At 37.4% G+C, this 16,310-nt stretch overlaps 1 protein-coding gene across 1 annotated transcript in view; it reads right to left on the bottom strand.

The window, feature by feature from the left end:
• KCNN2 (potassium calcium-activated channel subfamily N member 2) overlaps window positions 1–16,310 on the bottom strand; it is a 152,649-nt gene that overhangs the window by 109,359 nt on the left and 26,980 nt on the right. The window contains 1 exon segment of the mRNA XM_037801647.1: window positions 3,384–3,802. Coding sequence (XP_037657575.1) covers window positions 3,384–3,802 — 419 coding nt within the window.

Below are 16,310 nucleotides of genomic sequence, written 5' to 3'. Positions count from 1 at the left end.
CAACTGAAGTGTCCCATATTTATTTTTCAAACTTACAGGCACATCTGCTTCAGAAAATATCAGAAGCTTCTAAATATCAGAATTGCTAGGAAACAAAGCATTATCATAAGGAGTATACCTTTCTTTAAAAAGGAAACATTAAAACAGCAAATTGTATACTTAAATTAAAACAGCAAATTCTATACTTCTAAAAATCAGTTCAGATAACTTATATTAAAGACTAGTCACTACAGCATTTCCAGTAAAAGCAGGTAGACTCAACAAACACCCTGGCCTCAGCTGCCTAAGTCTTCACCCCCACCCCCTGCAAATGACTATAAATATTAAAAAAAATAATAATAAATCAAAAGGACCATAAATGTATAACTACAACAAGAATGAGTAACAAGCTAGAAAATAGACTAACAAGTGACAACTGACTTACCCGACTTGAGAGAGCTGAATTCTAGACCAGCAGTGGAGAAAGATCAGGCAGCCATACTAACACCGAGAACCACCCCTTTCGGAAGACTCAGGAATTTTTGGCACCCGTTCCTCGGGAAGTGGGGCTAATGATCGAGGTTTAAATGGGAGGACAGGTTCAAAGACTACAGAAAAAGCAGTTATACACCTAGAGCCCCTTTTCCACTCTCTGGGGCTGGGTAATTGCTCTTCTGCAACCTGAAAGTGGTCTGGAAATGTATTGTTGGAGAGGGTAAAACATAAGGCCTGTGGACTTCAGGGCACCAAACCCAGCAGGGCGCAGGGCTTCCCGACTGAAACCAGCAAAATAAGTCAGTGTTTACAGTTAAGCTGCTGAGAACTCTTCTTTCCCCTGTCTTCTAATTCCCAGAATGCTGTCAACCAGACTTCTACCCTTCCAGAAGGACAGTAGACAAGCCTTCTCTTGGGTCTGTTAGATTTTCCAGAGAAAATATAAAGATACCAAAAAGTCGTGTTCCCTGCCCCCCCACCCTAATCATAATCACTCTTTAATGAAGCCCACAGCTGGACAAGCCTCAGATACACACACAAGTTTCTAATCAGCTCTTTAGTACATGTATGAAATAATAGAATAATGCTGTTGACAATATGAGTATTCAGGGGGCTAATATTGGAAATTAAATAGTATTATAGCAGTAAAATCTCAATAGAAAGTTTGGAAGAAAAAATTGAGGTTATCTTTCATAACATAGAGCAAAACCAGAGATGCAAAAAATAAGACAAGCAAAGTAGAGAATATAGGAGAGCAAATATCTACATTTTAAAAAAAGGAAAGAAAATTATTAAATAATTTAAGAAAATTTTCAAAAACTGCAGGACATGAATCTCAAGATTGATAGGGCTCACTAAATTCTTGGCACAATAGATTAAAATAGATTCACACCAAGAAACATCCTTGTGCAATTACAGAATACAGATCTCAAAAGCTCCCAGAACACAAGGATCAAAAATGAGAATGGCGTAAGACTCCTGGCTCCTGAAAACCAGAGGCCCATGGAGCCTTCAATTTTCTAAGGGAAAGTGATTTCCAATTTAGAGTTTTATACCAGTCAGATTATTGATTAACTATGAGAGAAGAATAAAGACTTTTCCATCTATGCAAGATCTCAAAAATCTCTCTCTCACACTACCACGTCTTAGAAGCTACTGGAAGATGATTCTGCCAGAAGGACGTAACAAAGAAGAGACAGAAACAGGGTCCAAGAAAAAGGACATTCAGCATATGAGAAATGAAAGGCAAATCCCCATGATGACAGAGAAGCTGGTCAGAAATTATTAAGAATCATTTGTTCAAGAAGATGAAATTGATAGACTGCAAATATATTTGAGTACATTAAAAGTTTGGAAGATAAAATTAACATTTAAAGAAAGTCTCTAAAACAGAAGCCAAAACAAACAGAAAAATGCATCTTTGGGGTGACAAAAATATGCACAGAGAAAAAATTTCAAAAAGTAACATTAACATCTCCAGAGAGTTAAAATAGTACATGTATGAAATAATAGAATGATGTGATTGAATTTGCAGATAATTTAGTGGGAAGAGCATAGAAAATTAAGCAAATGAAAATTAGGAAAATTAAGAAAATAAGAAAATGAAACAATTCCAGAGAAAATAAAAAGATGTCCAGGAAAAGTAAAATTATCATAATATGCTGTATTGTTCCATTACAAATACTGTTTGCATAGTCATAATAATTTAAATGCTGACTATATATTATTAGTGCTTATATAACTTATTGGGAAGATGGAGAGATGGAAGTTATTTTGGGGGAGTAGAGCTGAGAAAGAGGAGGGCATTTGTGAGAAAAACCTAAAACCTCAACTTCCATAGTGGGAGGTCAAAAGATCATTTAAAAACTTAAAATTCTAGATGTAGCAATATGAGCAATCTCATTTGGGAATATGATAAGCAATTACCAAAGAAACAAGTAAAAATAATTTTTAATGACTGCTTTTGGAGAGCAGGAATGGAGTGGGGAGGGTATGGGTTTGCAATTTTTTTTTCTTTCAACTATGTGTATGGATAACTTTAATTTTAGAAAACTAAATTATATAAAAAATGGTTACTACAAAGACAAACATCTGAACATTCAACAGTCCTAGAAACTTCTAAATCTCTCTTACCTCTTTACTGCTAATTCCAACTTGAACGTTCTTAACCAAGTTCATTGTGAGGTTTGTTCATACCTTATTATGATACAGTTTCTCCTGTTTATGTCATAAATCTATTTTTTGTTAAATAGCAATGCTAACATTACTGATGTTATAACTGATTAATTCAGACTCAATAATCAACTTCTAAATCCTGAGATTATGTGTCTACCACTAGACCATCAGAACTGAAAGACAATAAAACAAATACACACTGCCTCTTCTCACTAATGGTTGAGAGTTTAATAAGACCTAATTTGTACACCTATAAACTACCTTGGCAGATAATCATATGAAAACTATTATGGATAGTTGGTAAAATCAACAAACCAATCAGATATTCCCTAACATTCATCTCATGTCACCACTTTTCCACTGGATTTCTGTCTCAACAAAAATCAATGCTTATCACCAATGAGGCACCAAAATGACTCAGTGTTACCATTAACTAGCATTTCCAATGGGAGCCTTCCGTACAATTTCTAGATCTCCAGATTCTGACACAGATTATAAAGAGCCCTCTATGGAAGACTGATCCAATTAGAAAGAAAAATACACAATCATGAAAGCATTGCTCTCTGCACAAATCTGAAGAAAAGTTTTGTCACAGTCATTTAAAGAAGTCCGCTGGATAAACCAAAATTTTCAAGAGGGAGCACCATACGCCTGAAGTCTAAAATGTGTTTTTCCCCCCATTCTTGTGGACACCATATGGCAAATTATGTTCACAGGAAAAGAAACAAACTTACCTTTCACAGGCTCGGACAGTCCATGCGGCAATTATCCATAATGAGATACTAAAAACCAAGAGTACAGTTCCTGGGCATATAGTCATTAAAGTCTTCATAACAAAACGTGTATTGAAGTTTATCTTATTAAGTGCTCCAATGCTTCTAGAGGAGGCATCGGTGAAAAGTTTGCTATGCAAAAGCATGACTCTGGCAATCAGATAGAGTCTTAAGAACATCGGTATGGATAAAATAATATCCACATCAGCGGTGGTTGTGGATGGGGCATAGGAGAAGGCAAGCCGGGCCGTCCATGTGAATGTATAATTCCCTGGTATGGGATGAATAGCACACACCAGTATTTCCAAGCAGATGAAGAAAATACGCTCATAAGTCATGGCTATTCTCCAGTCATCTGCTCCATTGTCCACCATGAACAACTGAAAAAATAAAGTAGAAAATCAGCTTCAGTATGGCATGAATGGTCCACAAGTGTTAGAGCAGATTTTTAAAACACATAACAGATGACTTTTAGCAATCATGGCAAGCTAAAGGTTGTAACTTCTAAATGCTAGCCAGGTACACTATTTTTAGAAAATTGTATTGGCACAAATGGAGAATTTCATTTTGTAAAAATTAAAATTAAAAATTTGCTACACAGGAGCTGAAATTATTTTGGAGTCCATGCTCCTGGACAATCATGTAACACCGTTTTAAAATAAGGGGCTCAAGTTTATAAGAAATGAACCCCCCCCCCCCTTAAATGAAGCCAAAGATGGGCTTGCTTTAAAATGTTATTCCCTGCTTTATGGGTCTAGATTTAAACCCTTACACATTCTCACTATATTTTCAGTGAAATCTATTTTGAGTGCCTCTGCAATCAGTTACACCCTACAATGCAACAACACGTGAGCGTTCTTACAGGAAATCTTATTCTGGCTTCAGAGAAAATCACAAGAAACCACAGATGAATCTGGCAGAAATATTTCTTCTCGATTCCCCACTACTAGTCTATTTCTTATCTCTTTTCCCTCCCTTAGCCTTCCCTGGAATTATTAATTTGTTTTCAGTCCTTCTTTCTTCAGTAAAGATCCTTTTTCCTATGTTTTTCATTCCTCACCCCACAACCAAAGAGAACCAAAAAAAGAAAAAAAAAAGTAGGAGAGAAAATAAAAACAAAAAGAGTGCAAGGGACAGAAAAGAATGTCTCCTCTCTTTCCTGGCTTTTTCTATGAACAAGTCCAGAGGCATCTGAAAAAGTAGGGTGGCATTTCAGACTGCCACAGTACCTTGTGGGGGCTGCTGACATTTAGGGCCAGAAATGGCAACTATTCTACAATGCTGGGAGCGTCCCATACTCAAGGGACACCTGTCTGCCCAAAACGCCAACAGCCCTCCTCCACTGAGAATACTGCTATTTTTTGCCTTTTGTTAAGTAGCCAACTTAAGTAGAAAGGATGAGATGAAAGCAACCTCAAGAAAACTGTGCTTTCTCAGGTTAAGTGTATCACAAGGGGCAACAGAGATTGGCAGAACAGGTTTTCCTTATCGTGGGACTTGATGTACTCTGCTGTTCTGGAATCAGAAAGTAATTTTCTCAGCATTTAGAGAGTTACAAATTCCCATTTCAGGTTAATTATTCCATAGTTCTTAGCTACTTCACACACTGTTATTCAAAGTGGTCAACTGCCATCAGTGTTACTTTGCAAGGATAGGGATTTGATGACAAAAGTGCCACTTCTTTCTGGCACTTCACGGAGTTGGAGATCATCAGAATCTCTCATCAAAACCATATCAAAGTTTGGGCAAATTAAATTACTACAACATAATGGCTTTAGGTATGCCTTCTTCATAACCTTTCATCTAGGGACGTCAAAATGTTTGATAAATGCTCATCGACAGCAGAAACTATATTTTCCAGTTTACAAGTAAAGAAACATATCATAAACAAAGTAGGCAAAGTTGACTATAGAAATATTCTTGTTCAGTCTCACCACTTCTAACATCACCTTGGAACAAAGGATTTCAACAGTGAGGACATACAAAATGTTTTGTACATATTATGATAGAAGCCTTCTAGAGTTTTTATTAGTGGGTGTTTTCTAAACACTGTATAACACTAAAGGAATGTGACCTAAAATCTATTAAAACTTTTATGTCCAAAATGTGTGTCCCTCAAACCAGTTACTTTGAGAAACTACATTCCTTCCAAAGATGCTATCATTGTTATCATTGTTCTATCTGGAAAATGCTATCAGGGCTGGTAAATCACATAAGAAAAAGCAGCACTATTACTTAAATTCACATTTCAGCTTCTACCAAAAATGGTCTTACCTAGCTTGATCTTTCTTCTTTCTTCACCAAACCTGGCTCTAAATGACTTGGCAGTTTGCAAAAAAATCAAATTCACCCCCAAAAGGGCTAAGAATCACCAACAACTCCAGATAGTCAAAAGCCGTGCTGCAGCTTCTAAGCACAGTGTCAAGAGAGGTGTTGTCTACACCATTCTGGGCAACAGAAGCATAAATGCGAAATAAGTGTCTTCTCAGGTAACAGGGAAATAAATGCCAGTTTGGATATGTAATACTGGTATACTACGTACAAACCCTCTCCTGTCTGTTCAGGACAGGCCCTCCTTCCTTAACTCACAGTGCACTGACTCCTCTAACCTCACTCAACTCTACCAGCCCTCCACCTTCTCCTTTCAGGCCCCCTTTCATTGCCCCCCTCTGCTCATGTCCCTCACTATCTCTTCCACTATTAACTCATCATCTTGCTCAGCAGCCGCGTCCCTATTCCTTCTGGTGGGCAAGTCCAGCAAACCCCCAATCTGGGACTGGATGCCCAGGCTGCAGCAGGTGGACTCAACTCAACTGAACCGTCAGTGTCACACTGCCTCCCGCACAGCATCTGCTCTGAACAATCATCTTTCTCTTCAAGGGCCATCTTTGTTACCCTCTCTCTTAGCATGTAATCCCCCTATCCTACCCTAGTATCAGAGAAAATACTCTCTACTTCATACTTCAGTCACAAACGTATCTACATCTGGCTCCTTTCCTCCTATTTTGCTTCCCTTTTGTACGAATACCTTTTGTGGTTCCACCTGTCTAAAGGTAATGTTACACCAAAATCCACTTCTCTTGCATTCAGAGCCTAGCTCCTATGCCTTTTCCCTCTTAGAAGAGCACAAAAACAAGTTCAAATCTCTACCATTTATTAAAAACAAGACAACACAAGCAAATGAAAACCTCCTTTGGCTCTATGCCTGCCCTAGGTTGTGTTCATTTCCAAACTTTTCTCTCATCCTCGAACAAGTCCCATCTGTCTGTCTTCTGCCCCCACCATCATCCCAACATTACTCCTGCCAACATTACTAAAGATATCTTGATTATGAAATCCAATCCTACTGTCTTAATTTTTATCTTAATTGATCTGTCTGACATTGATCACTCCTTCCTTTCAAAATAATATCACTTTACTTTGTTTCTGTGACACATTGCCTTTTGCATCTGCTGCCTCTCGAAAGATCCACCTCAGTGTCCTCTATAGAACACTTCTTCCTTTTCCCACACCTAAGTGCCCATGCTCTACTGGACTCCATCTCTGACTCTCTTCTCTCACTCTATTTACCCCTCCTGGGTGATCACATCCAAGTCATCAATCTCCACTAAAAGATTCCTCCTTTTCCAAGCTATGCTCCTTCCTTTCTCCAATGACCTTTGTAAAATGTAAATTGCATAATCCCATTTCTGTCAAGATTAAAACCATTTGAAGCATACACTGCCTGATGGGTAAAGTCTAATCTACATCTGCAGCACAGAAAGCATTTTGTACTCTGGTTTTGCCTATTTCTCCAGCCTCACTGCCTTTTACCTAATCCCTACCCCTCATTTCCCCATGGTTGCAGAACATCAGAACATGCATACGACTCTAATCATGCTTCTGTATTTTTATACATTTTGATCCTATGTCCTAGAAAATCTGTTCACCTGGAAAATTCTTATTCCTTCAAGTCCAAACTCCAGTTACCTCCTTTAAAACAATGTCCATGCTCCACTTAAATCTTAAAATTCCTTCCTTTTTTCCCACCACAGAGGACACTGATGATTTCTTTGTAAGAGTCATCCCTACTTGCCTACGAGGCTCCTTGAGGACAGGGATTATGTCTACCTAGCAGAGGATAATAAATGCTGGTTAAAGAAGCTGCCTTATTATTTCCCATTAAATACCAACTATCATAATTACTGGATAGATGCTAATGTTAAGTAAATATACTCATGGAAGATAAGAATACTAAAGCATGATGCAAATCAAATCTAAGACATTTCTCAAATTTATAGAGAGTACTTCCTACTAAATGCTAAGTCATTGTAACAGATTAACTTTACAATGCCATAGGAGGTCCCAAAACATTATTCTTCAGTAACTTATCATTACAGAGTAACTTTCCATTGCATAGGTGCTTTTTACTATCAAGAGTGTCTTAATACCTGAAATGATTTTTTGCTGTTGTTTCGTTTCTTCATAGTACATATTTCCATACTAAAATTAAGGAAGAAATGTTTCCTTCTACCTGCCACATTATCCTTACCCATGATTGTTGCTCATTCATTCATTTATTTAATAAATATCCAGTGTACGAGATACTTACTATGTGCTAGGCACTATGCTACATACTAGCCATGTAATAGGGTTTACAGTAGACAGAGGGTCTTCCCCATGGATCAAAAGCCAAGTGAGCAGACTTAAAAAGCACATTTAATAAAGTAACTAAGTCTCTTGTGGACATTGCTATGAAGGAAACAAACAAGGAATGAAATAGAGAATAAACTGGAGGTGAGAGCAGATGTGATCATTAGGGAAGACCTCTGGAGAAGTGCTATTTAAGGCAAGACCTGGATAAAGAAAAAGTCAGTCATGTAAACACGCAGGAGAAGAATATGCTAGGCAAAGGAAATAGCACATGTAAAGGCCCTGGGTCTTATAAAAAATTTAGCATATTTCAGGAAAGTGAAGAACAGCAGAGTGTGTGAAGCTTAACGATCAAGAGCAGAGTACAAGGAAATGAGTTTGAAGAGGCAAATAGAGGTCAGATGTATGTACCTTGTTGGCCATGGTATCAAAACAGGATTTCATTCCAAGTGCAATGGAACCAAGTGAAGCTTATTAGGCAGAGGAATGATGTGACTTGACTTACAGCACAAGAGGCTCATTCACTGCTATGGGTAGAGTTGAGTAGAGAGAGACAGTTGTGAAGGGAGATGCAAGTCAGGAAGCTCTATTGCAACTGATTGATTGATTGGTTGTGGTATCTCCATGACCTGGACCAGGGAGTGCCATGGAGATGGAGATGGGATGCAACTGAGTTATAATTTGGAGTAATAGACCTTGCTTATAGTTTGAGTGGGGAAGCAATAAAACAAAAAGTATCATTGGGTTTTTTCTTGAAAAACACAGTGCACAGGGCTACCATTTCGTAAGTACAACAGGTAGAGAGGGAAAGGGAAGAAATTAGAAGTTATATTTTGGCCAATGATATCTGAGTATAGATGCCAAATGGGCAGTATTAGATGCGAGTCATTCAGAGAAACAGTCTGGACTATCGGAATAAATTTGGAATACATAGGTATTTACGTGCTTTTATGAGCTCAAAGGAAAAATTAGAGAAAGTGAAGGGAACAGGACAGGACTCAGGCCAAGTCTTGAGGAACTCCAAACATAGAGGGCAGTTGGAAAGTCAAGCCATCAGAGGAAACTGAAATGCAGCAGCCCAGGAAGGAAGAAGAAAAGAAAGAGTGTGTGTTGTCCTAGAAGTCAAGGGCTAGGGTTGTCAGTTACAAACGAAATAATATTTACCAATTTTAGAGGTATTTTAATACAATCAATATTACATATAGACAAGAAAAACATTCTAAACTTCACAATTATTCAAGAAGTCATTTAATGTTAAGTTATTAAAACCCAGCTGTAAAAATATTCCCATTACATTCTGTAAAATCAATAGCATATATATGATCTGTTTCAAGCTCACTCCTAGGGAAGTTAGAGTAATCAAAATTATGATATTAAAACATCTTTATATTCATTTTTTACTGTGATGTTGCCAGAAGAAGAAATATTTTAGGGTGGAAATATGACAGTTTAACCTACTTTAATTTTAGAGTTGTGGTTAAATGGTCTTTACCAGAGGTCTAAAATAACTTACAGGCATAACACAGAATATATTATTTCCCAGTGCAACTGTTTTCTATTCACTCAATTACCCAAATTACAATATATTTCAAGCTTCTTGTCCAAGACTGATTGTCAGTGAGAACCACACGCAGGAATAGGGTCTGGAGTCTAGTGACGGAGCCTGCTGCATGGTCAGATCACTTGCTGGTACAGGGGCCTCTGCCCAGTCAGCTCAGGCCCAGGACAGTGTCTTACACATCTTGCATTTCCTTTCCAGAAAAGGATCCAGAGCAGTGCTCAGCATAAAACTATTGCTTAAAAAATACATACTGAAAAAAGTAATTTTAGCCACATGTTTGCTAAGAAAGTATGTATAAATAGAATAGCCAGGAAAACTTTGAAAAAGAAGAATACGGAAGGAGAAGTAGCAGCAATAGATCTTAAATTAATAATTAAAGCCATGAGGTACTGGCATATGAATGAGAGGACAATGGAACAGAACACAAGGTCCAAAATTGACTCAAATACACTGGGAATTTCCTAATATTATAAGGGTAGATTTTCAAATCAGTGGGGCAAATACAGTTTATTGCAAAATGATTTGGGGACAGCTAAGTAGCCATCCGGAGAAAAATTAATTTGAAACTTTACCTCAGATCCAATAGAATAAGAGTTAGTGCATCAAAGATTTAGATATGAAAATGAAACTATTAGAAAATTGGAAGAAGTCATGTCAGAATTATTCTGTAACCTCAGAGAAAATTAGGTCTTCTAACTCTTACACAAGCCACTGAGCCTTAAAAGAAAACATTGATATGTTTGACTATATTGAACTTTTGTTTTCTGCATGTGGTCAAAACCACGGTAAGGAGCAAAGAAAAAAAAAATGCTATGGAAAAACATTCACAACTCATCACAAAGGACCAATTTCCCTAATATAGAAAAGTTCTTAAGAAGGAAACAGTCTAATAGAAAACTGAGCAAAGTATAGAAACAGCTGGTCACAGAAAAGGAAATTAAAATGTCTCTTAAACCTAAAAAAAGATGCTCAACCTCATTCATAATGGAAAATGTGATTTTTTTTTCACCAGTCAGACTGAAAAAGACCTAAAAGTTTTATAGCATACTATACTGTTGAAGGTGTGGAGAAATAAGTACTCTCATATATTGTTGGTGGGGTTGTAAATCAGTACAGCCCCTGAGGGCAACTGATCTTGTTAAAAATACACATGCTCTTTGGTCATGCAATTCCACTGATTAGAAAGAAACTTGTCATATAGATATATTCACATGTGTGATCTATATTGTACATATATGGTTATTTGTTGCAGCACTGCCTGTACATTAGCAAAAGACTGGAAATAATCTGAATGGGTTAAATAAATTATTGATGCCCAGAAAATGGAATACAAGGCCATCAAATAAAACTGATGTACTGTCAAACAAAGATCTCTAGTATACATACTGAGCTAAAAAAAAAAAAGCAAAGAACAGAACAGTGTGTATACTATCTCCTATCCGTGTATTTTCTAAAAGGGGGAAAAGAGATATGTGTATTTGTATGTACATAATATGCCTCTGGAAGGGTACTCCCAAAATCAATGATATGAGTTGTTTAGGGCAGGTGAACTGAGTGGGTGGGGACCAGAAACAAAAGGGACACTTCTAACTATATAATCTTTAACACTGCTTATTTTGGCACCCTGTGAATAGATAAATATAAGTTAATTAATAATAGAAACTAGGGAGAATGACTTTTTCAAAAGAGAGGAGGGAAGAATGAGAATGAATGAGGTTATTAGATATTGAAATACACCCCTTAGTCTACGTGTGCAAAACTACAAACTAGAAAGCAATAACTGATGTTTAGAATGACAACCTACAGAACTAAACATATTGAATCCAATTTATATCTAAAATATTGTGCCTACAAAGGCAAAACATTGAACTATTGCATTGCATAACTGTTTTCAACAGCAAAAACAAAAATAAATAAGATTTCTTGGTTAAACTTCAAACTAAATATTCAATAAAATCAAAATCTTTTTTTCCATGCAGTTATTGAATGCTTCTATATGTAAGGTTTATGGATACAAAGATTTAAAAGCCTCTTAGTGTTTGATGAGGAAGAGAAATATAAATAAGGAATTTCAGTGCCATGGGATAAGTGCCATAAGAGAGAATTGAAGAAGATGCTGAGAAAATACAAAGGTGGGCCAGGAGAGGCAGCATCATAAAATAACAGTAGCCAGGCCCTATCCCTCCCTTCCACAGTGGCTGCCTGGAATCCTCACACAAGTCATTACTATGAACTTCATGTTTAGTTTTGGAATATTTGAGAGACAATGGCCCAAAATGAAAATGTGCAGAAATACATTTATCCCCAAAAGAAGTTGCTTCCTTTGACTAACTTTTAGATGTAATAGAGTGGAAAAGCCACTACAGAGGCAAGGCAAACAAGGAGGTTTTGCTTTATTAAAGTGCTGTGGTCCAAGGATGTTAGATCACAATTGGCTAGTCAAAGATCAGGTCAAAAGACAAACAGAAAACCACAATGAGATACCATCTCACACCAATAAGAATGGCTGCCATTAAACAAACAGGAAAATACAAATGCTGGAAAGGATGTGGAGAAATTAGAACTCTTATTCATTGCTGGTGGAAATGTATAATGGTACAGTTGCTGTGGAAGACAGTTCAGTGGTTTCTCAGAAAACTACATGTTGAATTACCCTACGATCCAGCAATTCCATTTCTCATTATACGCAGAAGATTTGAAAGCAGTGATACGAACAGACATATGTACACCAGTGTTCACAGCAGCACTGTTCATAATCGCCAAGAAATGGAAACAATCCAAGTGTCCTTCAACAGACAAATGGATAAACAAAATGTGGTATATACATACATACAATGGACTACTATGCAGCAGTAAGATGGAACAAGGTCCTGAAACATGTAGCAACACGGATGAACCTTGAAGATATAATGCTGAGTAAAATAAGTCAGACAAAAAAGGAAGGACTGTATATTACCACTTCTATGAACTCTCTGAACAATGTAAAATCATTGCCTTATAATACAGAATATTGGGGACCTGGTGATAGACAGTAGTCAGTGAGGGAGAATGATAACCAAATATGTTCAGATATGTTCAAGATGGTGAATTCAAAAGTATGGTAATGGATAGGGGTGACGATTGTTTTTTAATGGGATTATAAGCATCAGAGCTGTATTGAAGGTGAATGGGATTGAAAGGGGTTGTTTAAAGGCATGTTTCCCACAGATCAGCAACACAATTATAGATGGGTGCTTGCATGATATACTTCTAAGGTATGACACTAGCACAGAGAGCTGACAACAGAAGGGTCTAAGGGAAAAATCTATGTTGCATACTAGGGACTATAATTACTAGGAATACCCTACTAGTACTACACAAATAATAGGGACAAATAATTAAGGGCTGACAAGGGCTAAGAGATATTTTGGGTCATGAGAATTGTTTAAAATGGAGAGTGATGAGGATTGTATAACTAAGTGATGATAATGTGAGATATGGTTGGATTATCGTGGACATAGCATATGCTATGTGAACTTAGCAACCCACTACTTTGTAATTCAAGCTTGTTGGGTGAAACTTATGGTTGTAAAGGAAAGGCTAGGCCACCGATGATTATGCCTAGGAATCACCTCCAGAGAACCTCTTTAGTTGCTCAAATGTGGACTTTCTCTCTCTAAGCCTAACTCTGCAAATAAATTCATCACCCTCTCCCTGACATGGGACAGGAGCCCCCCAGATGAATTAGTCTTCCTGGCGACGTGGGACACAGATTCCAGGAATGACCCTGATTTTGGCATCAAGGGACTGAGAATGACTTTTTGACCAAAAGGGGAAAAGAAAGGCAACAAAATAAGCTTTCAGTGGCTGAGAGAATTCAAACAGAGTCAAGAGGCTGTTCTAGAGGTTACTTCTATGCAACTTCACCTAGATATGCCAAATGACCACAGTATGATAAGCCCAAGTCAACAGTAGTCCCAAAAACCTTCAAGAATACCTGGATCCCTATCTGAGACTTTATAAAAGTTTCACTCACTAAATTTATTCTTCAGAAACCTAAATCCCTCAGGGAACTCCTATGCCAGCTAAGTCCCAAAACCCAGAGGCAATAGCTTCTTCAAGAACATCAACTAGATGTGCCCCTTTGCTCATAAAGTTGATACCCCTTTTCCACATGAACAAGTTAGGGTGGTCACTGCTTAGATATCCCTGAAGATCGGAAAGTGATTAAACTAGAGGAAGGGGCAGCAACAGAAAAGATGGAATTTAACAAAGGATTAGGAATACTGAATCCTTATATAATTTTCTTTTTCTTAGTTGCTAGGGTATTAGAATAGCTAGAAGGAAAGAATTGAAATGGTGGAACTGTAACCCATAGCATCTTTTGAAATTTGTTCTATAGCTACTTGCTATATTGTAATTTGAAAGCTATCACATTTTTATTTCTATGTTATATTTCACAATAAGGAAATAACTGAAACTGTGGTACTATAACTCATAACAACTTTGGAAATTTTCTGTATAACCACTTGTTAAATCATACTTTGAAAGATATTACCTTTTTGTATATATGTTATATTTCACATTAAGGAAATAACTGAAACTGTGGAACTGTAACCTATAATATTCTTTGAAATTTGCTAACTGCTTGTTAGATTGCACTTAGAAAGTCAAAAAAGGAAAAAATAAAGTACTCAGGAAGGCAAGGACTATGTTTCTTTTTAGTCATCAATAATACCCCAGGACCTAAGCCAATGTGTGACAAAGGAAGTGCTCAATAAATTTTTGTTGAATATTTATTGAATATTTATTAAAAACACACACAAAAAAAACAAAAACAAAAACAAACAACGAAAAAAGACAAACAGAGGTAGAAAGAAGACTTTTCTTTCTTTCTTGGTCTCACTGAGATTTCCTCTAAGACTCTCAGCCCAGAATAGCAGGAGGGAAAAATAGAAAAGCTGCATTCAGCATTCACCAGTCTCAAACACAACTGTGTAGAAACAAGTAAAGCTGATGTTTGTCGTTCCCTCACCACCCTTCCTGAGCCCTTTCCCCCTCTTTTGGAGCGTCTTGTAAATTCCAGCAGCCCTGTACACTCATGCAGCCTGAGATTTTTCTGACTCTAAGAAGCAGGATTTGAGAACTAGTAGAGTAAAACATTAGCCACCAAATGTGCTACTCCTCCCTGGGAGAAGAGTGTAAAGGAAAGACCTTGCATTGGAATGCAGAAGACCAAGGTTCAGCACCTAGATATAGTACTAACTTGTTATAAACAACCTTGAGGAGTTATTTAAACTTTAGGGACCTTAGTTCCATCATCTATAAAATGGAGATAATGCTATTTGCTGTCTCTGAAAGCCATTGTAGTGACCAAACGAACACATCAAATTTTGTGATCAAAATTGTCAGTTGGCTTGCCCAACACCATTCCCATCCCTCTTCTCTCTTGCACACCTCCATCAGAGAGATTAAAAATGCATTATTCACTTTCCCAGACTCATTTGCACCTGGTTCAAGCCTGAAGTCATAAACAAAAAGTTGCTGGAGGGTTTCTCTGGAAAGTCTTTGCTCTTTTGCATAAAAGAGAATAGCCCTCTTTCTTCCCTTCCTCTAGCCTGGAGAGGTGATGCCTGGATTTGGAGTAGTCATCTTGTGACCATGAGGGAAAGGGCAAAAAGAATCACAGTAATGTCATCCCTGACATCTTAAGTCAGTAAGCCAGGAGCCATTTAACCTATTTGTTTAAGCCACTGCTGGTTGAGTTTTCTGTTATTTGAGCAGCTGACAGTTTGCCTAATGTACAAACATCAAAGTGCTTTGTAAAGAGCTATAAAAATAATGAATAATTATTAACTTAAATACTTCATGGGGAGAGCAGCCAACAATTCAAAAGGATTTCATCTCTAATATGAGTGGTGGAGTTATTTCTGGGTGGGTAGCTTTTGTTCATGCTTTTAAATATCAACCAACTGCTCAGAATATCGGGTAGTGTGACTCACAGGAAACACACACATTTTGGAGATCGAGAAGCCTGGATTTACTTTCTGGCTTGATTACTTACTAGCTGAGTGATTTTCAGCAAGTCCCTTAACCTCTCTAAACCTCAGTTTATTCATCTACAAAAAATAAAAATAATTTCAGCCTTGCATGATTGTTATGAAGCAGCCACCCACTCTGCTGAGCCTAGTAAAAGAGACCCATGAATAAGTAATAGCACTCCACGGACCTGCAAGAGGGGACCATACATGAATTAAATGTGAATGTGATGATATGAAAAGGGGGAAATCAGCCATGGAAGGGGGAAAGGGAAAGTGGTAAGTACCGACAGATTAAAGTCAGTATTGGGGGGAGCTACAGAAACCTCAACTATAAAGAAGAATGATTTCCATTTGATGGAGCTTTGTGTTTGTGATTTAGACAAGAGCTTTGTCTACAGAAGACCAAAACCCTAGAATCATCCACCAGGATCTGGTGATAAGTAAAGGTTATCATCATCAATCTATGTCCACTGCTTTTAAAACCTAATTAGAGTCTTAACCCCCTTTCATATAGCTTCTTGCTACTGGACCCATTCCTTCTATAGTCCCTCAAGTATCTTACACATGTTAATGCATTATTTGGTAATTATTCTCATATTGCTTTGAAATATATGTAAGTTGCCTCTCAAAATTGCTTTTGAACTACTCCAGAAAAATAGAATAATTGTTCTCCCC

This window comes from Choloepus didactylus, chromosome 13 (assembly GCF_015220235.1).
Source record: "Choloepus didactylus isolate mChoDid1 chromosome 13, mChoDid1.pri, whole genome shotgun sequence".
NCBI lineage: Eukaryota > Metazoa > Chordata > Mammalia > Pilosa > Megalonychidae > Choloepus > Choloepus didactylus.
The sequence above is the reverse complement of the archived record's forward strand: the minus strand, read 5'-3'. Positions and strand labels throughout refer to the sequence as shown.